Source organism: Hippocampus bargibanti, linkage group LG20, assembly GCF_051943395.1.
Source record: "Hippocampus bargibanti isolate YZ-2025 linkage group LG20, ASM5194339v1, whole genome shotgun sequence".
NCBI lineage: Eukaryota > Metazoa > Chordata > Actinopteri > Syngnathiformes > Syngnathidae > Hippocampus > Hippocampus bargibanti.
The window spans coordinates 6,820,267-6,846,699 of NC_142753.1; the positions used below are offsets into that span (position 1 = coordinate 6,820,267).

Sequence of the window (26,433 nt, forward strand, 5' to 3'; positions counted from 1 at the left end):
GTATCGGTATCGTTGTACTAATCCTGTCTACTTGATATCTAATGTTGAGCAGATTTGAAACATGTCAGGTATTTATTTGAACACTTACACTGTCTGTAAGTAAAGAATCTGCTCAACATTAGGTATCGGTATCGTTCCGATACTGATATCAGTATCAGTTTTGGCCTGATTCCGATACCAATTATTAGTATTGACCCAATACTGACACCAGTATCAGTATCTGGTATCGTGTCGGGCTGTTCATGATGCCTTGTATCAGTATCAGGCTGATATTGGTGTCAGTATCGGGCCAATAATGATACCTGGTATCAATATCAGCCCAAAACTGATACTGGTATTAATATCAGGCAGATACTGATACCGAATAAATGGGTGCGTTCCGAAGCCAGGTATCACGATCAGCCTGATACCAATGTCGGCTTGATACTGATGCCAGTATCAGTTTCGGCCTGATATTGATACAAGGCATCAGTATCAGCCCGCCACTGATACCAGTATCAGTATTAGCCCAACACTGACACCAATGTCAGTATCGGCCCAATACGAGTTATCGAAGCCCCGTGGAAGATGGCGATATCAGCCACCGATACCAAATTAATAAAGATTATGCACAAAATTAAGAGGCAGCTTTAGTTATACAAACAAATTACAGTAACTTTCAATATTTTGATGCGAATGTGATCTTGACGTCCCACCCGATACAGCTCAGCATCAGTGAGCATTTTCGACTCGATTTCAATTGTTCTTTTAACATGTTTATTTATTTGTTTAGTGCTAACATCAACCTTTTGGTTCAACCTTTGCAATAATTTGACCCGAAATATATATAAGGCTCAAATTTTTGGTGGTGGTACACAGTGATGTGGTACAGAAGTGGGAAATGCATTTTGTTTTTGGAGATATCGTGTTTGTGTGCGTTTATTCTTCTCCATTTGCCATTCAAATTGCGCAAGCTCTGCAGGACCGCGATAAGCGTGAAGATCAAGATTTGGCGTTCACCGCTCGGGCTAATTTTCATAATTAATTAAAGCGGCGGGTAAATATTCGCATCACGCCGACTGATAAGCTTCGCGGCGGTTCGCCCGTCGGCTGCGTATTCGTCAGTCATTGAAGTTGAGCGAAACGCCCGTTCACACTTGTTTTGGTCGCCATTGACGGGCTGGCAATCAACTTGATGAGCCCGATGTCGCCATGACAACTAATGTTTTAAGAAGACATTTTGCATCGTGTGTTAGAATGAAGCAAAACTTTACTAAAGCAATGCTATGTGCTTTAGTTGCAATTCTATTTGTTTGATGTTTACTTTGACAGTAAACTCCAACTGGGCAGGCATATAAGTCATCTTATTTTTTCAGAACATGAAGAATTGCTGTCGAATCACATCAAAATGTTATCGGATTGATCTCGATCTTGCCCGAAACGTATTGTTGATGCTATTCAAAGATCTTTAAATCAACTACGTCATTCAAACACCAAATAAGATGTAAATAAAACCAAATAGATAACCAAACCAAACATTATCTTATGAGCGCTCGATAAATCAATATGTATTGTATTACTTCTGACCATAATACACGTTTTGTGACATCATCAAAAAGTGACGAGCCAAATGATGGAAGGAAAGTAAAGATTTTTTTTAAATAAAAAAATCAGGTCCCCATGGCTGGAGAGCACATCCTGTAAATGTGAAATTACGCCGCCATTTGCACAGCTCGTTGCGCTCGGTTCTTAATGAGCCCCCAATTTCCAATTGGGCCCATTAGGCTTCCGTTCTTTTTGCCTCCTCCCTGGCGGCGGGGGGCGGGGGGTGTTCAGACACATAGAAATCACGCTAATGATCTGTTGATATGCAAGGAAAGTGCTCGGCCGCTCGATATCATTAGCAAATCTCCCGCCGCGCCGCGACGTCATTACGCTGATTCTGTTTAATGGCGGCAGTGACACGGCGAGGGAAGTGGGGGTCACCCGGAAGCACCAACGAACGCATCGACATCACCGCGCTCGCTATTAGCGCCGATGTATACGTCTTTGAGGCTCGCTGTCTGGGGGTCACGCGAGGTCACCAAAATGCTTTTTGGGGAGGTGGTTCATTGAGACGCGGCGTGCAAGCTCCTCCCCCCCTCTTGCGGGGCATCGATCGCCAGGCCTTATTTATGTCACGTTTGACGGCGTGCGATCGATCCGGCCTTGGTACTTTGATTGATCACCAATATGCAGTCACAGGTATTGATCGGGTGGTGCTAGGGTGGCGGGAGTATATTTAGAATAATGTTTTCTAGACGGGACCGGGATGGATTGGATTGGCGCAATGTATGCTCATTTCTGCAGAACAGACGCATACAAATATAAAAGTGCCCTATGATTTTGTTTTAATCAAAGGATTCCATCTTTTACAGATGAGCAGACACAAAGTCCAGCTACTTTTTGATCGCGCATGTCCGTCTCGCCAGCTTCCAAGGAGGGCCAATTAAAGCCCGTCCGTGCTGCCTACCTCGACTCAAGCGAGCTTCTCTCCGGGGCCGCTAATTAAACGCAACCCTTTCCTCTTCCGCCTCAGTGCAAACTCCAGTCCGCCAATCCCCCGCGACCCCCAGATGTGCTCCTCGCCAATTCGGCACGGGCGCGGTGCTTGATGGGCGCCCGAGTCAATCTGTACTAAGCGGCGGACTTGTTATTCTCTCCTGATGGCGCACTGCTGCCGGGCCGCGTCTGCCGCCGTCGGGCCGCCGACACCCACGCTGACAGGCAGCCGCGTTAATGGGGGTGTCATGTTCGTCCCGGTTGTGCTCCCTTTCACTTTGTACAGCCTCATCGCCGGAGACGACCGCGCCGAGAGACTTGTCACGTAGTTTGCAACGTAGACGTTCTTTGACTACATAAGAGCGCTTGGTTTTGTGTCGTGACTCTGACAGACAATGACTCCTTTCACGCCCCCCTCCCCTATCCATTTTGGAGGCAATATCGGTACAGTCGGCATCTAGTCAACTTGCATATTCAGCATTTTTTTTTTAAGCGATGCTTCATCAGGCGACAAGGTTGATGATTGCGTACATGCTAATAGCATAACCGCAACGCTAACTCATCATGTCCGTTTTAAAGGACAACCGACGTCACTTTTTTGTTTCTTAACTGACGTCAGAAAAACGTCATCTAAAATACCCAAAACACGCAGTATGATATTTTTATTCAAATGCAAAACACCAATAAAAATGACTTAAAGTGTCCAAAATCTGCAAAAAATTGAGCTGCGAATTGGGCATTTTCAGAAAGTCCCGCGCCCAGTTCGTGATGTCACGCCAAGAGGTCTTGCATTGCTGGAGAATCAAAACAATGGCTTCAGATTTGGAGAATATGCTTTCTTGTTACACATCCAGTTATGAATATGATTCAAATAGTTCTGAAGAGGAAAGAAGTCCTTCCGTGTCATTTTGAGGCATCTAGACTGCAATGTAGCGTCCCAGAAAAGAGGCAGAAAATGTCGACCAAGCTCCCTGTGAGGAATTAAATTCCTTATATGGAGCTTGGTCGCCCTCTTCTGGCTGTTTTTGGTGCAAAATGTATTGATGTGACAGCAAAATGTATTGACGTGATGGAAGGACTACTACAATGTGTCAGGGGCGTTCCTTCAGTGACGTCACGTACGACTTCCGGAATATTCAGCACGAGTCTTAAAACGTAAAATATAGCTATATGCGGTGGAATCTTTATAAAATACGCTCAGTAGAAGTCATTTGAAGCCATTTTACAAATTATGGACACAACTTGTCCGAAGGTGTCAGTTGTCCTTTAAGTGCTTTGCTGTTATTTATTTCCCAGAATTTGAGTGACAATGATTAAAACCCTGACACTGGAGTACACATTTTTGCACGTCTGGCAGTGAAGGAGTTAAGATGCTGTAAACTATGAGAAACAGAAAAAAAGATGTTTTTACTGCAACAGGGCCGCTTAGAAGCACAATGTTCTAAAGACAAAGAAAATGCACCCCAGATGAGCATTATTTTCCATTCTCGGGGCTCCCCGATGGTCTCAATAAAGGGGGCCAAATATCTCACGGGCAAGCGTTCTATTTGCGGGGCAAAATAATAAATCCCCCCACCCACCCCCATGGACAAAAGGGACACAGATGCTTATTGGGATTCAAGCGCCGCTCCTGTTGCCGCAAAGTCACACCGGACCAAAAGGGGCTCATTGCGATGCGCTTTTTCTTAATGGAGCTCCGGCACAAAAACGCATTGGGACATACCGCCGGATGCGATCACTGTCGGGTGGGAAATTGACGGTGGGGGTGAAAATGGAGCAAAAAAGAATGGGGGGGGGGGGGGGGTTCTTCGGAATGCACAGAGAGCACTTATTTCAGATGGCCAAATAGATTAATGCCATATCAATGAGTATGGTATCAAGTCCCCAATATTCTTCCAGGTACTCCATGCATCCATTTGTCATTTATTTTTATTTTTGTGGAGGTGTTTACGACCCGGCAATTCACTTCCACATCCGCATGACAAACAGGAATATTTAAGTAATACTTTGAAATCCTCCGTACGCTTAATCAAGGTGAAACGGGTTCCATTGTAATCATTTTCAATGGAATCCATGTTTGCTATTTTCAAATTTGAAAGTCAAATGGCGTCCCGGGAGGGGGTTTTGTTCCGCTCCAAATATCAGCGAAGATCAAATTCTTCATCCCATGCCCTGGGAATCACGTCATCTCTGAAAATAATGGTTTTTCGGATACTGTACACCCGAAGCGTGACACTGTCGTTCGCAGAGTCGAACCGTGTGCACCCGGCCAGGTCCAGTAAATAGATGCATCCCGTTGGCCGTAGATGGTACCACCCTGCTCTCACTTTGTCAACAATGGATAGATAAGAGCTTTGGTTTCCATGACGCCTTCCCCAAGTCTCCAAGCAAAACTAATCCCACCTAAACTGGCGGGATTGCCAAATCTGCCATGGCGCTCCCCGAAGTGGCACTAATCCCGCACACTCCCTACATAATTTTATGATATGCTCTCTCCAACCTAAAACCCCCCACCGTCAGTATCAACGTCTTTACAAGTTTTGGTTGCAAGCACACAAGCGGAGCAGTAGCGGGTCGTGGATTTCATCCGTAGGCCTTCAGTAGTGCTACGTCTGAATCAATTCAGACTATAAAACGGTCATGTGATTTACTAAGAGTCCACTAGAGGGTACCGTTAACCAGCAAATAACATCAACATTTCTTAATGATGTCCATTTTTTCTTGAAAAGTTCGTTGTGAAGGCGTCCAGGTCAATTTCTGACCCTGGTAAAAAAAATGATGGCTGAAATGTCATTGGTTAAATGCTTAAATATGAAAACACACATCTGGAAGCAGCACAACAGGGGAAAAGCAATGAAAGGAAGCTGAAACACAATTAGGAATTACAGTAAAGTCTCGTGATATCGATATTCAAGGGAGTCCGAAAAAATATCGATATAACCGGGACTATCGATATATCCGACCCTGTTTGCATGTAATTTTCTCCGCGCGTGCATAGAAATAGTATCGATATAACCGGGACCATCGATATATCCGATATCGATATAACGAGACTTTACTGTATTTAAAAAGAATTTATGGACAAAATATAATGAATTCGTCTGTGATTTTGATATTCTTAGGCCAGCAGGGAATCTCTTCCAGGCCCTTAGGGCCTGCCACTGCATTTTAGTTGTGTCACATCGTACAGAAAAATTCCCCGGTAGGCGAGTTAGCAACCCCCTCCCCCCCAAAAAACGAAGCAATTATCTTTGAAGCAAGACAGCCTACATGTGCCCATGGCGCAAGTATTGTCAAGGAGAGCGCGGGAAGCTTTGACAGCTAATTCAAAAAGAGAAGAGGCTAAAAGCATTTAAACGGCCAGATAACAGCCGCTTGTCATCACTCGGGAGAACGCCACAGTTTCCACGTTCTTTCCATCCAGTCATGTTCCTCCCATGATAAACAGCCGCTGATGTTGTACATTTTGTTTTGGACTGATTGTCTGGGTAATAGTGTAGCTGCTATTTTTTATTTTTATTTTTTGTAATAAGCTATTCTGCGTCACTAACGGTGATGTAACAAGTCCCGTTAACCTCATTTTCTTCCCAAACCACCGAACGCACCTAAACTTCAATTTGCGTTGGCACTTTCATGTGGGCAAAGGTCAATTTAGATTACATTCTGCTGAGATTTGATCATATGGACCATTGGATGATCCGGATTGGCTGCATCCAGCCACGCAAGTCAACATTTTCCAGCGTACATTTCGCAAAGCGTCTCTTGAGGCGGTTTAAGCGGGACTTTGTAGAAAAATTTCGTGAATGACTTCACCAAAATAAACATCAGCAGTGACCCGTACGGCTTTCCTGCCACGGACGCGCCAACGTTTATCGAAAGGACTCACCACTGGCCTCTCAAGACTGAAGACACGGTGGTCATCTTACATTGCCAATGCTTCTGACAGCTTCTGAAAATGATTGACAAACTTTGTCCTTTTGTTGCGTTGACTGTTTGGTGTATATTTTGTCACGATTATGGATGTTACTTACGGGGGGAGGTTGTTTTTAACATTTCCCGATGACAACATGATGCAGACCAATCTTTGAGGAGGACTCGGATACATATACCTGAGAAGAGAAAATGTATCATCATGCCTTTGTCGCATATCAGCCATGTTACTGTCGCGATCCAACATAGCCATTGGAATGTAAAATTGCCTCAAGAAAATTGGTCATTCTCCACAAAACTTTCGACGTGAACACATTCTGAACAGTTTAATAACAAATTAAAGTGTTTATTGGTGCATACGACATTCTCTGGCGGTCTCTACAAGCGCTTCTCTTTCCAGCAACGATCAACACAATGGAAGTTGTACATGTTGCTATGCATTATTCATGTTGCGCCCCCTCCCCTCATTTCACAAGCATCACACTCAAATGTGTTTGTGGATTACATGCAGTGGAAAAGTATGTGCGTGTGTTTGGCGTGGGGGGTATCCGTGAACGCCCATCGAGGCGATTTCCCAGACACAAGGGAAGAGCTTTCATTTCTAAGCTCTCATTGGCCATGTTGCTCGTCCTGGTGGGGGGACAAGTCACCTCCCGGGTGGTCAATAATGTCAGACGGCGGCATAATCCAGCATGATGAATCAATGCGGCCCAGCCAATTAATAGTACTTGGGTCGTTAGAGGGTTTAGCGATTGATCGCTTTCATTTCAGAGGTGAGGGTGCGGCGTAAAGATCGGGGGGGGGGGGGAGGCACACGTCGGACGCCATCTCGCGGGTTTCGTAAAATCGCTGTATAGCGCGACGTGGTGAAATTGATTTACAACAGCACAATTTCATTTGGTTGGGTGAGAGGGATTTTTTGTGTGTTAGTCATTGGTAGTTTTGTGCAAGGTAAGCAAAGCTGCATTTTATTAATTTAAAGGACAACCGACACCATTTTTTGTTTCCTAACTGAAATCAGGAAAACGTTTTATAGCATCTAAAATACCCAAAACACGCAGGCTGATATTTTTAGTCAAATGCAAAACACCAATAAAAATGAGTTAAAATGTCCCAAGACTACTTCAAAATAACCCCGGAAATGGCGAGATTCAGAAGGTGTTCGTGACGTCACGCCAGGACGTCTTTGCCTTGCTCTAGAATCAAAACAATGGCTTCAGATTCGGAGAAGATGCTTTCTTGTTGCGCATCCAGTTATGAATATGATTTAAATACAGTAAAGTGTCGTTATATCGATATCGGTTATATCGATAGTACTGCTTATTACGATACTATTTCTATGAACGCAAGTAGAAAATTTACATGCCGCAGGATCGGATACATTGATAGTCCGGTTATATCGATATTTTTTCCGACTCCCGAGAATATCGATATAACGAGACTTTACTGTAGTCTGAAGAGGAAAGCATAAATGTTTGCAATCGATTAAAGAAGTACTTGCGGACCAATTCAGCCATCAGGACTCCAATGTAGCATCCCAGAAAATGCACAAGATGGCGCCCAAGCTCCGTTAGAAATTTAGCTCATTTGTCTGCTGGGAATTTATGTTAACTAGAATCAAATAGTAGTCTTGGTGCAACGCACAACAATTCACCATCATATTATTTATGTGTTTTCCTTCTAATTTCGCCATCAACACGAAGTTTTCAGACCAAACAAAGTACCCAAAATGCATTGTGTGTCACTTTCTCGGTCAGGGTCGTTCCAGACGTGACGTCACGTCAGGCATTGTCATCAACTCGAAAACAAGACTTGCTGAATATTCAGCGAGAGTCTTAAAACATAAAATATCGCTGTATGTCGTGGAATCTTTGTAAAATGCGCTCAGTAGAAGTCATTTGAAGTGATTTTACAAATTATGGACACAACTTGTCCGGAGGCGTCGGTTGTCCTTTCAAGCTTTATTTCTGATAAATGGCAATTACACCCGATGGCCTCATTTGAAGACGGATAAATACAGTTGGGATCGCAAGTCCAAATATTTTCAAAGGGGACACGCCAGGGTTTGCGCCACACGCCAGATCGATTCCAGGCCCATCAGGGCGTTTTATTTATTTATTTTTAATTCTATCAGGAGAAGAGCTGGAGCAGGGCTGCCTAATGCATGTTGAGGCACTTAAAGAGATGAAGTCAAGTGAAGCCCACCAAAGACGTGTCAAGGATACATTCCCAAATGACATGGCTGACTGGAAGTGACCTCATCAGGGGGTTTTTCGTTTAACGGGACTGGAAGGTAAATGTATTAAAAAAAAACGAGAGGGTATGAGACAGTGGAATTTGTAATGAGCCAACACATTACATTAAATGATGCTCGTCCATTTATCAGACCCATTTTTTTTTTTTGCACCTCGGTGTCCCGTGTAAGACGACGAGGCGCTCTAAAAGCAGGCAAGCCAGTGGCGGCATTGTTGTTTTGTGAGCCGATGTGTTGTGCTGTCACATTGGGGCAATGACTTAAATAATTCAGAGCGCTCACCTAAAAAAAAATTGCAGGTCATCGGAGGCGATGGAACATTTCAGATTTACCCTAACTAAATTATACATTTTGCCTCATGCATTATTCATATGCTAATTTATCTCAGATTAGTTCAACCAGATTCGGAAAATCCAGTTCTCTCATTCTTCATCTCTACCAAAGTTTCTTTTGAGAACACCCCCCCCCCCCCCCCATCACCTAAATAACTTCCCGCCTCTGTGAACTTCTTTCTCGTCTCGCTCGCCCTCTTTGTTCTCGTCATCCAGGCACTCCTGTCTCACGTTTTCCGATTACGAACCTTCCTCGGCCTTTTGCTGTGGCCAAATATCCTCCACCCCCCACCTCCCCTTTGTCAGATTTCTACACATCAAAAGCTCAGATTTACCGGATTTCCATGTCGGTCCGAAACCAATTAACGATACTTGATAACGTTGTTACATGTGATGATGAGAACATTGGAATCAAATATTCAGCTTTGAACCAGCTTGATCGTTTACCAGCACAACTTTAGTGCGCTGATGAAGCTTTTTGGATGAGGAGCGAAACATCAGACACCTTCAAAGAAGTATAGATAACACCTGAAGAAACCATTTCCTCGAAAGACCACTCCTTTACGACTGAGAGCCTACACGGATATCTTTATCATTACGGGGGGTCGCATTCACCTGTCGTGCATGTTTTTGGACAGCGGGAGTACCTGCGGAAAAGCCACACAGGCACAGGGAATTTTACGAGTGACTGTTTGGGTTTTGGTATCGAGATACCTGGAAATATGGGCTGAAAGGCCGAAACGGCAACGCAGGCTAACCACAGCTTGTGGTTATAATTCACGGCCAATGAGGGACATTCGTTGACATTTTCAAACTTCAATCCGGGATGCAAAACCGCATGTGGCCGACATACTAGGTGCATTTTTGTAAAAAGGTCATTTGCCACCAAAATGAAGACGACATTTTCCCGTTTGGTAAACACAGAAAAGCCACAAAGTCTGATTTTCAGTTGCTTTTTCGGCGGCAACGGGAAGCAATTTGAGCAGATGCGCAAGGCTTTTTCCACCCTCTCCATCACACCTTCAAAAGCTTCACAGATTGCGCGTCTGGATCTCAGCGAGAGGCCTCGATTGCTGACCAGCCACTGTGATTACCTCTGCAACATTTTTCGCAAATTGTCAGACAGTAGGGGGGAGTACCAAACTCTTTCTTTGCTCCATTAGCTTTACTCGCAACGCTGAGCCCTGCCGCGTCTCGGCCGACTCAAGCAAAGTCAAAGCGAGCGCATCCGGGACAGGTGGGCTTTTGTTTGCACAGATACAGCGTTGAAAGAACAAAGGAAATGGCGAACCATTGTTTTTGTTTCCTTTAAAACAGGGGTCTCAAACTCGCTGCCCGTGGGCCAACTGCGGCCCGCCTTGATATGAAAGATTAATGTTAGTGCGGCCCGCATGATTGATATGAATGAAACTTGAGTGTGGAGCTGAACAAGTAGGCAAGAGAAGCCATGTTTAGGACAGTTCATGTTCAATATTTTCTTTATGTGAAGAAAGTTAAAGGTTAAAGAACTGTGAATACAGACATTTGAAACTTTATTAAAATAATTAGTTTTCCGATGTTTTTTTTCCAGTCGTCTGTATCTGCCTTATGATCATTATAATTATTTCATTTATTTATGACTGGTTAATTTATTTTTTACCCATTTTTCCATGTATTCGTTTAATTCGTCTTTTTGTGTGTTAAAAATAAAGATTTTGAGAACATTGAAATGTTTTATCTGTGATTTTCTTGTGGAAATCCTGATGCGGCCCAGCCTCACCCAGACTCTGCCTCCAGCGGCCCTCGGGTCAATTGAGTTTGAGACCCCTGCTTTAAAAGGAATGCACACAAAAGAAAAGGAGACGGGTTAGGAGAATAACTTCCACCACCAAGTCAACAAACGTACAGATTTGCTCCCTGTTGTCTTGTGCTGCCCCCTAGTGGCCATGGGACTCCAATTAGGACCAGAGAGGAACCCCCATTGTTTTTGGTATTGCTTGTGTATTCACAATCTGGCTTGTTGAAATGAACTGATATGAACAGAGTCGGTCAACGCGAAAAGAAGTCCTCTCACTCGGGTTTCAAAACATTTGGACATTTATTTCAAAAATGACAAAACATTCATAGATATATACACAGAGCAGCTCGTGAACACGGGATGTCGACACTCTCTTCTTTGGGAAAAATTGAAAACGAGGACCGTCAAATCCGCCAAAGCAGCTTTCACGACGACAGAAAAAAAAGTTATTTTCCACTCAGCAGCAACAAGTCACGCTGTGTGTCCATGGTGTTTGATGGACCGCGAGTGACAATCCATAAGTGGCTTTTTCTTCACATGGCGACCCAGTATGTTCATTTAAAATTAAAAAAAAAAAAAAAGATAACGCGAGCAACTTGGACAAAAGATTTGCGAGATTAAAGCAGGCAGAAAATGTGCATTGTCTTTCTTCAGACTTCACAAGTGAGTTAATTCTTTTTCCCTCCATTATTTCAGACCCCCGGTGTTGAGTTCGTTTCAAGTCGGCGACAAGATTCTCTCACATTTCAAGTCAGGCCAGGACGGCGCAAGAGATTTTCTAATCCAGCAGCATGACCGCTGCGTTTCAGTTCGTTTTACTTTTGGTTGGCCAGGGGGCGTCTGAAGAGCAAGATGTGTGGCTCTGTGGGGTGGGAAAAGAACAAGCGCAGACGGGGAGGTACTTTAAATCAGTCACGTGTAAAAAGATCAGAGTCTGCCACCATCAGATGATAAAGCAGCAGGCGAGTCAGAATTGCAAGAAACGTGCATTTAAAAATACCTATCCACAATTCCAAAATTCCTCATTCGGTACGGCACCGTACCGATACAACGGCAAAAAGCCAAAGTATCAGTAAAAGTGGCATTGAATCATCAATAACAACATAGATTTCAAATTCTTTTAATTGAATTGATTCAAAAATTATATTAGGGAGTGAATGACATAGAATGAAAAGGTTGTATTTTTTATGCCTGGTAACACCGTCCATGTCTGTTTGAATTAATAAAAATAAATTTAATCAATCTGTTTCGCAATTAATAAAATGCTCAGAGAAGCCTCTTTTGACAAATCTGTTACCGATCTGCACAAAAACCACAGCATTAAAAACGTTTCATTTAATGTTACCCCTGAGGTTTACGGTATTGTCGTAGTACTGATGTACTGCGCAATGACTGGTGACTATGTAAACTGGCTCATTCTGCACATTTTGTCACCTCAACGTGATCTGGCCATCAACCGAAGAAAACCTTGTTGATGCAGTCTGTCGATATTAGTAGAATAGTAGCTAATGCTATTGCTAAGATGCTGAATTACCTGGCTGGTGGATCATGTAGTGAACCCATCCTTGGCTCTGCTGCACGCCAAGGTTTCTCCATTCGGACTCGGACATCAAATGGGTCTTTGGTACACGCTTGGCGATATCTTTGGGCAGCATGACGTGTCTTCATGATAGCAAGGGGGAGGACAAAAAGCAGAAAAAAAATTATTCATAGCTGCTGGGTTGATATCATTTCGAATTGTCAGACTCGCTGATTGAATTGAAGAGTGGAAAACACATCTGGAAGTGCTGACAGTATAACAAGACACGAACATACCTGTATTCATATTTCTCGTCGTCATATTTATCAGAGTAGTATATCTGTTTGTGCGACATGCTGGCAACCTGGTGGAGGGCGAAGGGGGGTTTGAAAAACGTTAAGGACAGCTTCATTGACGACAAAAAGACATTGTTATCGAGCAAAAGTAGTGAAGACGTGGCAAGCCGTGGTGAAGTATATTAAATGTTTATCATTATGCTAGCTCGGCTAGGATATCCCCAGGCGTCCAGTTTGTACCTTAAAATACACGAAGGGTGTTTGCAAACATGGAAAATAGACGCGAGACACATAGTTTACCTGTTTTTTTCTCGGAGAGGAGTTGGATTTAGTTGGTTTCTTTCTCTTTTTGAGTGCGAAACGGCGACGCTCGCTTAACTTCGCGCTTAAATGACAAGGAGAGCCCGCATTCCACCATTCAAATCAGCCTGTCCTCTTCTCATTGGCTGACCCGGCCAGGAAGCCGACACATTTATTGGTCCAATATGATCGTCGCAGATTGATGTAGTCACTAAACTTGGGTTTTCTGATTGGTCCGATAAATCATCACCGATGAGACAACCTGGAGTTCATGTTTGTCGGGGCAAATTTCCTATAAAATAGAATGCATGGACGTTGACAACAAGTGCCCAACTCAACATAATTTACTAATTTCCAATTCATTTTAATGGGGTTTACTATGAATTGCAAAAGAAGCGCGTTGTTGATAAAGAACATGAGAGATGGCATGCTTTGGTGTAAGAAATTCAGCGCCTGTGTATCTACATGAGCGAAGTGATGAACGTTAAGTTATGTCTTTGTTTGTTTATTTTGTCACTTATGGGGGTTTTATATCATTGTCTCACTAATACATCCCAGAATTACTTTCGGCAAGATTATAACTTGCTTGTTATTTGTTCTCAATTTCTGCTGTAGGGGAAAATAATGTATCCTGCATTTGCAAATTTCCACATTGTGGGACGAATAAAGGTTTTCTGATTCTGATTTAATACCAATCAAACGACGTATTGAACGTGCAAAAAAGTCATTTTAACGTGTATTATAGTGCTTTAATATGATGAAATAAATGATCGGCCAGAGCAACTGCGAGGGAAGTCCCCCGTGCCCCCAGTCCAATATAGCCGCACGGACGTGTCCTTGGGTGGTTGGTTCACGATTGCCCCTCCTGTGTATAAATACACGAGCTCGATCGCATTTACGCTTTAACTTTGTGTCGAGAGGATCTTCAGGTCGCCATCACCTGCCAAACATCAATCAAAGCCAAATGTTGCTGAAGCCACGCCTCTGATTCACACATTTTTATTGGTGGGGAGCAAAGAAGATGTGGTTTGGATGAAATGCAATTGGCTGACAAGTACCACTGCGCCATTGGTAGAATTTCACTCAGATGTTAGTCCCTCCAATGAGTGCGTTCTGAAATCCGATTGGTCGACAGACTTAACGGGACTGACGTGAGGCAGTTCAGAATTCCCGAAGTTCCCAAATTCAAGGACCCGATGATAATAACGGGATCATCGAGAGTGGAAGTTACTGGCAAGTACCTGGGGTAAATATGCATTGAGGTGTGTTTGTAATGATGACGTCTCCCTTGTTTGTGGTCCATGCGTAGCCGCGCGTCAACCCGGAAGTGCCTTCGCATCCTTTGTTTACCAACACGAGAGCGTCAAACGTGCAAAAATCAATCTATGTGAGCCCAGGAATGCAAACGATCCTCTATCTGCCTTGACGTGCGTGCAACAAGCGTGACCTCGCTGTTGTGACTTTGGGGTTAATTTGCCAGCAGTCCACGTCAAATTTTGGACAAAGCATCGAATTCGTCATTCATAGGATGAGATGCTACTTGAAAGGGAATCACCGCGTCGTTGCGTAACATATATTACGCGTTAATCCCGTTTGATTGCGTGCGCGTGCACGCATCACGGCTGTGGTCGTCCGTGTGCATTTTGTGCCCATTGTTACTTTCGACCACCTCCCTAAAAACAAATCTTCACGCCTGAAGTCGTTTTGTAACCGAATAACTGCGGTGTGTTCTGCAGACTTGAACAAGAACAAGAAAAGAGATCGAATTGTGTCCCTTGGGTTGTGCCTGCCAAGAGGGCGCCGCAAGGTAGCAATGTCGGACCACAACAGCAGCACTGGCAGCAGTGGCTCGTCCACCAGCAGCTGGACGCTCCTCTCCCCAGAGGTTAGGCCTGAACACGACCTCACACACTAAAGTTGTTTCACCGAATGTTGATGACTGTTGGTGACCTGAGTGTGCTCTTGAATTGGAGATCAATTTCCAAGCGGTCATTTATTTAAAAAATAATGGAGAACAAAATTGTACTCATCTGATTTTTTTGTTGTTGGCCTTTAATGAGCATTCTGGCATAGTTCTCGGCATGTCTACTTAAAACGTTTATGTGTTTGCCTCTTTGTTTGCCACTTTGCATTCCATGTGGTTGTTTTAAAGCAAGTCATTTTTTTGCCATGGGCCACATTGTAGCAACGGTTTCCTCTGGAGTGCCATTAAGAATTTGGGGAATCCATTAGAATGTTTCATCACCTCCACATTTTACACCTGTAGCGCAAAACAAATTAATGAATTGTATTAGCCTTTATGAGACTCACAGTCTAGAAATTTACATTTCACAGCAGCAAAGTGATGAAAGGAAGTAGAAAAACACGATACAAAGCTGCTGTAAAGGCAGCCACTCTCACGGCGCCATCTTGACGTCAAAACAAAGCAAAATCACAAAGTCACGCCGATGCGTATGTGGAACTGCCGCGGCTTGGAATTGAAGCGGATTTATGTGGGACAGCAGATGTGAGACAATCTGTTTTGGTCAATAGATGATACAGATTAGTGTTTGCTTTAAACATTTTGCTTGTAGTAGACGTGCACATTCCCCTATGACATCCTTGATCTACTGCTATAAAGGATGCTTTGATCCTCTCTTTCATCTAGAACTGCTTCATATCACAAAGAGGGTACAGAAAGTGCTTAAGAATGAAGGACTCTCTGTCTTTGTGTTGTCATATTTGTTATTTAGTTTTTTGTTTCCTTTCTTTCCTTTCCGCTTCCTTTCATAACTTTGCTGCTGTGAGTGAACGCTGGCGCGAATGGCTGTCGCTGCTCACCCGCACAAAAAAAATCCTGTGACTGTAAAGTGTCCTTGAGAGTTTTGAAAGGCGCTTAGAAATTAAATGCTTCGATAACCTCCTCTTTCATCTAGAACTGCTTCATGTAACAAAGAGAGTACAGAAGAAGGAATGACTTTTTTGTTCTTTTGACTTCAAGACTTTTCTAGCAGCTCATGTATTTTGTGGTTCTACTTTTATTCCTTTCATCACTTTGCTGCTGTGAAATGTAAATTTCTCCACTGCAAGACTAATAAAGGCAAATCCAATTCAAATCCGATGTATTATTATTATTAAAAACAAAACAAAAAAAGTCATGTGACACAACCCAAAAGACAAACAGTCATTCAATATATTAAGCACTTTCTGCACCCTTTGTTCAATGAAGCACTTCTAGATGAAAGAGGAGAGGATCAAAGCATCCTTTTCACCAGTGGATCAGGGACATCATGGTGGAATGTTCACGTCTGCTACAAGCTAAATGTTGAAAGCAAACACCAAGCTGTAGCATCCATTGACGCTCCTTTCTTCTCATTGCGGGCTACACTTGCTGCGGGCGCCATCTTGGACTTGTAGTATATAACTAGTTTTCAAATTTGAAGTCAAGAATAGTGATTGTTCTTGTGGTTTTATATATGACAATTTGAAATTTTGTTTGGGACTTAAGCAAACATCATGGCACTTGACATGCTTGATTTGCTTTCGCATGGCCGAATAAAATAATGTGGCGTGGCATAGTTGGCCCTCGGGTCTTGACTTTGACACCTGTGCATTAAAGTGATGGAGAAGTAACATTTGAGCTGAGCAACACAGCGTAAACAAAATGGAAGATACCATTTATTTTGTTTATTTTGTGTTTTTTTTTGTCTCATCTATCACAGGAAGTGGCCGCTGACAACGGGGGAGCGCTGGACGATGGCACGGAGAGTCTGGGTGATGCCCCCAGCCTTTCGGAAGACATGGCGGCAGGTACGGAAAGTCAAGGACAACAGCTGTGAATGCGGTCTTGCAACAAAAAAAAGTGTTTCACCTTGTGTGTCATTGCAGGTGTTGCTGGGGAGATCAAGCCTAGTGACATTCCAGTGGAGTGCATCTTATCAGAGGAAGGCCATCAGGTTGGTGAACGACACCCACAGTTTGTGTCAAAACTGAATTTGGATAGTCATATTTTGGAGATAATAATAATACATTTCATATATAAGCGCCTTTCAAAACTCTCAAGGTCACTTTAGAGTCACAGGATAAGTTTATCTGTGGGTGAGCAGTGTCAGCCACACACGCCAGCATTCACTCAACCCGGAAATAACTCAAATAGATAGAAAGCTTGCCAGATAATAGATAGCCAGCCAGCTAGACAGCTACACATCTAATAAATAGCCACCTAGACAGCCAACCAGCTAATAGACAGCCAACCGCTAGCCAGCCTGAAAGCTACATAGCTAATATACAGCTAGCAATATAGCATTAATTTGTTAATGACTTCAGGACAGCACATCCGTCCACTCAAACAAATCCATCAAATTCAGCTCCCCCAAAATGTGGTTGTGAGACTGTGCCGCCGCCACGTCGAGTTTGTTGACTCATAACTTGGCAAAATCGAGGTCAGCCATTTTTAAGCAACCTGCAGCTTAGCGTTGAGATAAGCAGCACTTGAACATATTACGTAACCTTCTGCGGTTAGCCGCAACAACCAGGAAAAACCTGAAAACAATGGGAGAGGACCTCCCTCCCCCCTCCACCGAAACTGCCAAGCCCTCTTTGATTCAGCGAGGGCTTTCAAACACAATAAAAGGTGTCCTGTAATTCATAATGTTTATGATTAAAGATTTTTATGACACAAGCATGTGACATAGCTTTGCTTCTAAATTGTACATTTCAAAATCTTGAAAGGCGCTTGGAAATAATGAACACACCATGTTTCAGAGATCAACATTATACACGCGCCAGCATTCACTTAACCCAGAAGTAACTCGAATAGATAGAAAGCTAGCTAATCAGCCAATCAATAGCCAACAGATACCTAGCTAGATAGCCAGCTAGATAGATAGCTAGCTATATAGCTGATAGCGATAATAATAATAAAAATAATACATTGTATTTATAAGCGCCTTTCAAAACTCTCAAGAACATAGCTAATAGATAGCTAGCTAGGTAGCTAGCCAGTTAGATAGCTATATCGCTAATAGATAGCTAATAATAATAATAATAATTTATGTGAACCAGTTGTCAAAATGAAATACATGTGAAAAGCAATCATTTCAGATTATAAACGGCATTAAAAAAGTATTATTATTATTATTTATTATTATTATTATTATTATTATTGTTATTATTATTATTATTATTATTATTAGCTATTTATCATCAAGCTAGCTAGCGTTCAATCTATTTGAGTTACTAAAAAGCGCTAAATCAATCAATATATATTGTATTGTATTGTATTGTATTGAAGGGAGCCAGCCAAATTTGATGAACAAAAACGTGTTTTTATGCGGCAAGGGATGGAAGATGAATGATTAATTCCATCACACACACTCGTTGGCAGGTGTGTCAAGAGTCTGCCCCAGAGTCCGGCGACGGGCCCACCCTTTGCTGTCCTCTCCAGCCTGAGCAGCTGGCGGCGCAGGCCCCGGAGGGCCAGGACCCGGAGGGCCAGGACCCGGAGTGCGAGGACCCGGAGAGCCAGGCCCCCGTCATTCACTACATGGTGACCAGCTCTCCCTGCGCCAACGAGCCCCCGTCCATGGCCTTCGTCTCCAGCCTGGATTTTGGGGCGCCGCCGGATTTGGCCGAGCCCGACGAGACCCTCGGGGAAGCGAATAAGGCGGTCGCCGACCAACCGGAAGCGGTTGTCATGGCCGCCGAGACTGTCGTCGCCTCGGAGCCGCTGTGGCACGGGGACGCCGACGTCAACCGAGACCCGCCGGACCCCAACCCGGCCGATGATGTCAAAGCACCAGAGAGCCTCGGTTCAATGCAAATGGAGGACGAGGAAGAAGTCCAGGAGCCGCCTGAGTTTGAGATGCAGGAGAAACAAGAAGGTAGCTGTCCTGAAAGGGGACCTCAATACAATACAATACAATACAATACAATACAATACAATACAATACAATACAATACAATACAATACAATGCAATGCAGTGCAGTGCAGTGCAGTGCAGTGCAATACAATACAATAAATTCCATTGCAATACAATACAGTACAGTACAGTACAGTACAGTACAGTACAATACAATGCAGTGCAGTGCAGTGCAGTGCAGTGCAGTGCAATACAATACAATACAATACAATACAATACAATACAATACAATAAATTCCATTCCATGCAATACAATACAATACAAAACAGTACAGTACAGTACAATACAATACAAGACAATACAATACAATACAATACATATTGATTAATTTCGCGCTTTTAAGTAACTCAAATAGATTGAAAGTTAGCTAGCTTGATGATAAATAGCTAATGATAATAGCAATAGCAAATAGGTAGGTAGCTACCTAGATAGATAGTTAGATTGCTAGATAAAATAAGTTGCTAGGTAGGTCGTGAGCTAGATAGCAAGATAGATAGCTGGATTGCTAGATAAATAAAAAGCAGTGAAGAAAGGAAAAAAGAAATAAGAATAAAGTCAAGATAAAAAGACTGCTGGCGCGTGTGGTTGCTGCTGCTCGCCCACAGAAAAACTTATCCTATGACTGTAAAGTGACCTTGAGAGTTTTGAAAGGCGCTTATAAATGAAATGTATTATTATTACTGATTAACAACAGCTGAAGCTGGAACAAAGCGCTTAACATGGCTAGCTATCATATACAGGAAATAAAGCAGTCACAAAGATAGCAAAAAGAAATACGGCATCACAATAATTAGCGGTGATTTTGTTGCGTATGTTCCACAAATGTGAAATTAATCAGAATTCATTTGTTTTAATTGCCTTTCTCAAGTTAATTCAGATCTTAAGAAAAAAAACTAGTGAATGGGTGCCCGAAAAGGTCTTCAAAATGTTTTAAGTCAAGATTTGACTCAACATTTCCAGTTTACAATTTACAAATTGTATCTTTCGGCTGGACTGAATTTCCTATCACGCCATTTCAGTAAGCCCGACAGGTCACCATGACGACGGACTGCGCAGGAGGACGATCCGGTTCCAGACTAACGCCTCCGATGTGGAAGACCAGGATGAAGAAGACGAGGATGAAGAAGACAAGGATGAAGAAGACGAGGATGAAGAAGACGAGGATGAAGAAGACAAGGATGAGGAATTGGAGATAGTATTCAAGCCGCCGCAGAGAATAGACAAGGAGAAGTCCTGGTGGCTTTTGAACAAATGGATCGCGAGCACTGCCGTGGTGGTCTTCCTCGTCGCCCTCGTCCTCTCCGGTGAGCTCCAAAGCCACGCAAAAAAATGTCCGCCAATTTGTCAGCTGCGGCGATGAGTGACGCCTCCGCGTTGTTTGTGCTTGTTTACAGGTCAATTGAGCGATGGAGAACAAAGCCAGGTGGGTTTTCCCGCTTCCCATTAGTCACCCGCGGGCACTTGAAAGTCATGTCACCGTATTTCTTCTCCAAAAATGACTTTGCTAGTCTCGCAGTGGAGAAAGTAAAGTGATGAAAGTAAAAGGAAAGGAAAGGAAGACGTAGAAAAACCAAATACTGGATGTCCTTTGTTTGAAGATGTGCCTTATAGTCCAGAAAATACCATATTCGCTTCCCTCACAGAAAGCTGCTCAAGGGAACACCGACGTGTTGGTCACCAAGGAGTTGCCTGCAGGTTTGTCTTCCCGTGTACCGTATGTCCGTACGCTAAAATGTGTTCCTCGTCCTCTGTTGCAATTTCTTGCTATTTTGGTGCTGTGGCCTTTGTGTGCGTCCAGAGTTCAAAGCAGTCGTGGACATGTTTGACATGGACAACAATGGGGACATCAGTTCCAAGGAGCTGTGCGCCGTCAGGAAGATGCTGGGAAAAAAACACTTGAGGCAGGAACTGACAAAGATCATTCAGGAGGTCAAAGAGGGTAAGCCAATCGTTGATCCCAGAAGTGTTTTTGTGTGAGGCCTTAGTTGACACATTTCATCATGTGGCCCAAAAGCGGCCCAAAAGTGGCCCGGCCCAAAAGCGGCCCAAAAGTGGCCCAAAAGCGGCCCAAAAGCGGCCCAAAAGTGGCCCAAAAGTGGCCCTAGCTCTTATTGTTTCCATTGCTATCAACTCAAGCATGGTCAATCGCGCATCATTGCAAATGTGGGAGGGTCAGGAAGTGGGGGCACTCAAGCTATTGACAAGCCCAGTATGCTAACTGCAAAATGCTAACATGTTAACCCCCCAAAAAAGTAGCCATCCGCAAAACAAAAGCAAAAAGCTTGACACGACTGCATTTCTTGACCTCATTCTGACGCAGCCCACAAACGTGAGCGGCAAGATGGCGGCAACCGCTGGTGGAGAGTGTGGGAGAACCTGGAGAACATCCGGCGGGAGATCTCAGAGGACCGCCAGGACAGGAGGAAGGACAATGCGTGGCGCAGTCAGCGCGAACAGACCGCAGACGACATCGTCAAATTCTGGCGGGCGCACAAATGGAAGATGCATCGCCGCAGCCGCCCACGCCCCTGCGCCTCGGTGGACGACTGCGCCGCCCAGGAGGGCCTTTTCCCCGTCGAGCTGACCAAGTTCCAGAACCTTCTGGAAGGCTACCTGGACAAGCTCAAGGGCACGCCCACCGACAGCAAGAACATCCTCCGCTGGCTGGTGGCCGACACCTTCAGCGGCGGAGTCTTCACGCACAACGTCCGGCCCTTCGCCGACTTCGTCGAGGATGTGGCGGACATCTTGGAGGACATGGCGGTGGTGGCGGAGGACTGCGACCACGCCCTGGAGGAGGCCATGGAGGAGTTTGAGAGGGAAGCTCTGGAGAAGTTTGCCGCCGTGGCACAACATTGAGCCACCTCTTTTGGCTCAATGAAAATTGCTGCATTATAATACTACTACTACTAATAATAAAAGTAATTATTATTATTAGAACTCATTCACTGTCAGACTATGTGCAAAAATGTGTCTACTCCAGTGCCAGGGTTTTTGTCATTGTCATTCAAATTCCATGACCCATCGAATATTGAGTTTTAGGACGATATAAACATTCAATACAGCGTTAGAAACTGTCCACGCTCTTATTTCATCCGTAAAAAAAGTTAATTCCTAAATTAACCAACTATATGGGTCTGGAGTTATCTGAGATTGAAATGGCAGTTGTACACAATCCGATACATACATATTGATTTATATAGCACTTTCACAACAGCTAAAGCTGTAACAAAGCACTAACATGGAAAAAAAGGCAAATGTTGCCCCCTCGTGGAAGGGGAAAAAAAATCAGAGGTCTGACCAGCGCTTTATCGGCACCCCCGGCAGTGAATGAGTTAACTACAATAGTTTTTTTAAATAAAACTATATAAAAACATAACCAAACATTTTTGGGGGCTCAGAATGGCAAAAATTTACTATTGCCAGGTTATTACGGGTTGTGTGAAGACTGCGGCGTGTGGCTGCCGCTGCTCACCCGCAGAAAAAAATATCGTCACTAAAGTGTTCTTGAGAATTTTGAAAGGCACTTATAACTGAAATATATTATTATTATTACAAAAGAATCTTAATGTGATCAAAAATAGCATATTAGTGATTTCAAATTGACAAATCATACTGAAAAATACTTACCCTTCAAAAAAAGTATATTTTTTCCAGTAGATAGCAGTTCCTGTGTTACTTTATTATGAGTAAGTGGGGGATTACTGTAATCCTCTGGTGATGTTTTTTGTCCTGTTTGTCATCCCCCTAGTCAAGACCGCTCATGGCTTCCTCGATCTCATTTTTTTTTCTTTGAGACTTTTGATGACAGGTCCTGTCAGATGACAGGTGGTTGTGTGTGTGTGTGTGTGTGTGTGTGTGTGTGTGTGTGTGTGTGTGTGTGTGTGTGTGTGTGTGTGTGTGTGTGTGTGTGTGTGTGTGTGCGCGCGCGCGTGTGCGTGCGTGTTTTCATGGAGACTCATGGCACATGTCCTACAGGCAAGTTTTATTGATTTTGGGGAGGGGGGGTTGTCATAGTTTTAATTTTATTTATTGAGTGGTGTAAAACTGTACTTTTATTTTGAAATTCAATTTGCTGCTGTGCCTTTTTATTGTGATTTTTTTTTTTTTGGTCATCTTTGAAAGGAATGTGTTGCGATAGACGAATGTGAGCCTTTTGTGCCTCATTTCTCGGAAGTTGTTTGAATGTCATCGGTATTTGTTTTTGAGCTTTCTTGCTGTGTTTTCTGCTCGTTTTCAAAGCGCATGTGTTTGACAGATTGGATTCATGCCCTCCCCGATGCGATCCAGTGTTCAGTTCAATAAACTCCAAAACCAAGCCCGCATTGTCTTTGCTAAAAACTTTTCCGTCGGGCGTACAACTTACGAAACGTCTCCGCCCGGGTAGCCGACAACTTCAAGATAGAAAAAAAATGGTAATTTGCATACTCTGCACGGTAGCCAATCAGAAGCCTGCTTCGTGCTTCCGGACTTTCCTGAGTGTTATAAGGTCGTGCATTTGCATATCATTTTCCAAAGTAGATGCATAGAACCTCAGACCCAGAAGAAAGATTCAAAAGAAGCGAACAAAATTTATGACGCTACAAAACGTGAACATACATTATCCCGTGACTGTAAAGTGTCCTTGAGAGTTTTGAAAGACGCTTAGAAATTAAATATCTTATTATCAAAAACATGGTGGAAAGAGGAGTTCACGTGGCTTGTAGCAGACGACGCAATGCAAACTGCATTGTGCAACATGACAAACAGTATGGACAAACGACAACTGGAGCAAAATCATCATCAAGGGATATTTAAGCAAGAGTGCATTTGTGGTAGGTACATCCTTAACAAAAAAATCCTTAATACTTTGCAACAATGGTTTATTTTTTTGTGATTAGTCGTCTTATTGTGTTTTAAGTTGTGAAAACTGGAGTAGGCACCTTGGCAACTTTTCAGTTGTCTGCCCTGGTGTCCGCTAACTTTTTGTTGTGAGTTTCAGACACTGCTGTTAGCATGCTAACATTGTATAAATTCTCATGGGGAAAAAAAAACCTGTGCACTTAGTGTACTCTGGTTCGCTGCCTCGATGTTTGCTAAAAATATTCTTGTTTGCCGTTGACAAATGAACTTGTTGTTTGTTAGCATGATTGCTCTCAGCATTGTTTGAATTGGGAAATGGGCTACTTGTTGATTACACCTGAACTATTTTTTTCCACCATGAAAAATGAGTGTAAAGAACCGACCAGCTCGTCAAAAATGTTAGTAATGACGACACGAGGCGCACAGTCATGATGACGAAACCGCTACAGACACCCCTTGTGCTTTGAATTCCCAAGCAGGTCGAACCGCGTGCACTAAACGTTTGCAACTCGCAACATTACGAACAGGCACCGTATGAGGCAAGCATGATTAAAATTGCACCCCACACCCCCACGAAATAATAATAATAATAATAATAATAATAATAATAATAATACATTGTATTTATAAGCGCCTTTCAAAACTCTCAAAGTCACTTTACAGTCACAGGATGAGTTTTTCTGTGGGTGAGCAGTGGCAGCCACATGTGCCAGCGTTCACTCAACCCGGAAGTAACTCAAATAGATAGAAAGCTATCTAGCTAAGAGATAACTAATGCTAATAATAATAATAATAATGTAAACGATTAGCGGTGGCTCGGTCGGGCCTGCTGCTTTGGTTACCAAAGGGGCTTAAAAGTAGCTACGAAAATAGTCTTGGGTAGAAATGTGCAACAACACACATTTTGGGAATATTCAACAAAATGTCAGATTCAAGCCATAAAAAAATAATATTGACGTCAAATTTGAGCTTTGAATCTCCTGCACTCGGCCCGTCAATCAACCCATCCGAGCGATGTTTTGTATAAACTCTTTATTCTGCTTCGACGGGCATGATCTGTTCTCTGGTCACGTGTGTTTGGACTGATACTATCTGTCAATCATCAGCATTTTGGTTGGAAAATGAGGGTAGGTGGGGCATTTTCCGCTGATCCCTGTGTTGCTAAATGGCATATAAATAGACGGGTATGATCACTATGACAGAAAGTCGTCCACGGCTCTTCGCTCAACACACGGTATGGAACACTATCTCATTTTTGTGTTTTTATGACTACTGAGAGTTAACTTTTTTTGGGCAGGTGAAGCCAGTATGGAAGCGGCCATCTTGACTTTGGTCAGCCAGTTCAAGGAGTATGCGGGCCACGACGGCTCTGCCAGCACGCTGAGCCGCGACGAGTTTCACCAACTGGTCACCTTGCAGCTTCCCAACTTTGTCAAGGTAATAGATTTTGTTATTTATATTTGTCTTACTGAAGTGTGCTAAATGCTGTCTGTAGCTAGCTAGCTTGCTAGCTAGATAATAATACTAAATTTCATTTTTAAGCGCCTTTCAAAACTCTCAAGGAGACTTTGCAGTCACAGGATAAGTTTTTCTGCGATATTAGCTATATAGCTCTCTCACTATATCTATTAGCTATATTGCTACCAAGCGATATAGCTATATAGCAAGCTAGAACGCTAGCTAGATAACTATTATCTATCTGTTAGCTCTCTATTATATAGCTAGATAGCTTCCTATCTATTTGAGTTACTTCCGGGTTGAGTGAACGCTGGCGCGTGTGGCTGCCGCTGCTCACCCACAACAAAACTGATCCTGTGACTGTAAAGTGACTTTGAGAGTTTTGAAAGTATCGGTGGCTGGTATTGGGCTCCCTTGTGAGAGAACAATTAGCAAAGCATCTCGACCCACCCATTCTTTTGAATGCTGCATTGAATGAGTATGTAGTCCTAAAACTCAAAAAAGTAAAAAAGTTAATACATGCGATTTTTTTTCCGGATTCAGGAATTTCCGTTAGACAAAATTCCTTATGAGAGAAAACTTATGACAGTCTAGCTAGCTAGCGAGCTATCATTTAGCTATCTAGCTGGCTAGGTAGCTATCTATTAGCGACTGTATCCTGTGACTGTAAAGTGACCTTGAGAGTTTTGAAAGGTGCTGATAAATGAAATGCACTATTGCATTATTATTACTGTCTCTATTAGCCTGTTAGCTAGCTTTCTTTCTATTTGAGTTACTTCCGGGTTGAGTGAACGCTGAAACGTGTGGCTGCCGCTACTCACCCACAGAAAAGCTTATCCCGTGACTGTAAAGTGACCTTGAGAGTTTTGAAAGGCACTTATAAATGAAATGTATTATTATTATTATTATTATTATCAAAATAAATACAAGAATACACAATTCTCAGATGAATTATCATTTTAAAATACATTTTACAATTCTGTCTTTAATCTCTTAACCAATGAGAGCATCCACATCCACACATGACAATGACATGACATTTCTGTCTTTTTTTTGTCTTTATTTTGATTCAGCCTGGTGACCCCGACGCGGTTGACCGCCTCATGTCGTCTCTGGACCAGAACGCCGACGGCGAGCTGACCTTCTGCGAGTTCTGGCAGTTGATCGGGAAGCTCGCCGGCAAGCAGGGCGGCTACAGCGCTTAAAAACGCCACTGCCTCGCCCGTGCTCTTTTGTTATTGTTGTTCCTGGTTAACCATTGGCCCTCGATTAAAGGCCTTCATTGTTTCCTGCCATTCCCTGT

At 43.2% G+C, this 26,433-nt stretch overlaps 3 protein-coding genes across 7 annotated transcripts; 2 read left to right on the forward strand and 1 right to left on the reverse strand.

Annotated features, from left to right (window-relative positions):
• Nucleotides 1-11,094: 11,094 nt before the first annotated feature.
• cks1b (CDC28 protein kinase regulatory subunit 1B) lies at nucleotides 11,095-13,056 on the reverse strand. The gene is made up of 4 exons (XM_089023339.1): nucleotides 12,933-13,056; nucleotides 12,629-12,699; nucleotides 12,348-12,475; nucleotides 11,095-11,675 (listed from the first exon to the last, which is right to left on the reverse strand). Exons 2-4 carry the CDS (start codon nucleotides 12,685-12,687, stop codon nucleotides 11,629-11,631), a joined length of 234 nt encoding a protein of 77 aa, XP_088879465.1. The 5' UTR covers nucleotides 12,688-12,699; nucleotides 12,933-13,056; the 3' UTR covers nucleotides 11,095-11,628.
• Nucleotides 13,057-13,853: 797 nt separating this feature from the next.
• pbxip1a (pre-B-cell leukemia homeobox interacting protein 1a) lies at nucleotides 13,854-23,180 on the forward strand. Of its 4 annotated transcripts, none has more exons than XM_089023703.1 (10): nucleotides 13,854-14,190; nucleotides 14,665-14,813; nucleotides 16,630-16,717; nucleotides 16,796-16,862; nucleotides 18,290-18,789; nucleotides 19,850-20,134; nucleotides 20,225-20,253; nucleotides 20,474-20,525; nucleotides 20,629-20,769; nucleotides 21,151-23,180. In XM_089023703.1, exons 2-10 carry the CDS (start codon nucleotides 14,742-14,744, stop codon nucleotides 21,687-21,689), a joined length of 1,773 nt encoding a protein of 590 aa, XP_088879829.1. In that variant the 5' UTR covers nucleotides 13,854-14,190; nucleotides 14,665-14,741; the 3' UTR covers nucleotides 21,690-23,180. The 4 variants fall into 4 exon arrangements, with proteins under 4 accessions (XP_088879829.1, XP_088879828.1, XP_088879827.1 ...); XM_089023702.1 differs by having other exon boundaries at nucleotides 13,854-14,174; XM_089023701.1 differs by having other exon boundaries at nucleotides 13,854-14,161; nucleotides 16,796-16,863; nucleotides 18,294-18,789.
• Nucleotides 23,181-23,369: 189 nt separating this feature from the next.
• On the forward strand, nucleotides 23,370-26,417 carry s100a11 (S100 calcium binding protein A11). 2 transcript variants are annotated; one of them, XM_089023704.1, is made up of 3 exons: nucleotides 23,370-23,644; nucleotides 24,970-25,109; nucleotides 26,204-26,417. In XM_089023704.1, exons 1-3 carry the CDS (start codon nucleotides 23,548-23,550, stop codon nucleotides 26,333-26,335), a joined length of 369 nt encoding a protein of 122 aa, XP_088879830.1. In that variant the 5' UTR covers nucleotides 23,370-23,547; the 3' UTR covers nucleotides 26,336-26,417. The 2 variants fall into 2 exon arrangements, with proteins under 2 accessions (XP_088879830.1, XP_088879831.1); XM_089023705.1 differs by lacking the exon at nucleotides 23,370-23,644 and adding an exon at nucleotides 24,751-24,906.
• Nucleotides 26,418-26,433: the final 16 nt, after the last annotated feature.

Excerpts from the sequence above, each read along its gene's own strand:
- pbxip1a (XM_089023700.1), top strand. The coding sequence starts at position 14,125 with ATGATAATAACGGGATCATCGAGAGTGGAAGTTACTG. Across the intron at positions 16,718-16,795 it reads TTCGGAAGACATGGCGGCAG|GTGTTGCTGGGGAGATCAAG; the intron begins GTACGGAAAGTC and ends GTGTCATTGCAG. Across the intron at positions 20,135-20,224 it reads CGTCGCCCTCGTCCTCTCCG|GTCAATTGAGCGATGGAGAA; the intron begins GTGAGCTCCAAA and ends GCTTGTTTACAG.
- s100a11 (XM_089023704.1), top strand. The coding sequence starts at position 23,548 with ATGCAAACTGCATTGTGCAACATGACAAACAGTATGGACAAACGACAA. Across the intron at positions 23,645-24,969 it reads TAAGCAAGAGTGCATTTGTG|GTGAAGCCAGTATGGAAGCG; the intron begins GTAGGTACATCC and ends TTTTTTGGGCAG. Across the intron at positions 25,110-26,203 it reads AGCTTCCCAACTTTGTCAAG|CCTGGTGACCCCGACGCGGT; the intron begins GTAATAGATTTT and ends ATTTTGATTCAG.
- cks1b (XM_089023339.1), bottom strand. The coding sequence starts at position 12,687 with ATGTCGCACAAACAGATATACTACTCTGATAAATATGACGACGAGAAA. Across the intron at positions 12,476-12,628 it reads GACGAGAAATATGAATACAG|ACACGTCATGCTGCCCAAAG; the intron begins GTATGTTCGTGT and ends GCTATCATGAAG. Across the intron at positions 11,676-12,347 it reads CTACATGATCCACCAGCCAG|AGCCACACATCTTGCTCTTC; the intron begins GTAATTCAGCAT and ends CCCACCCCACAG.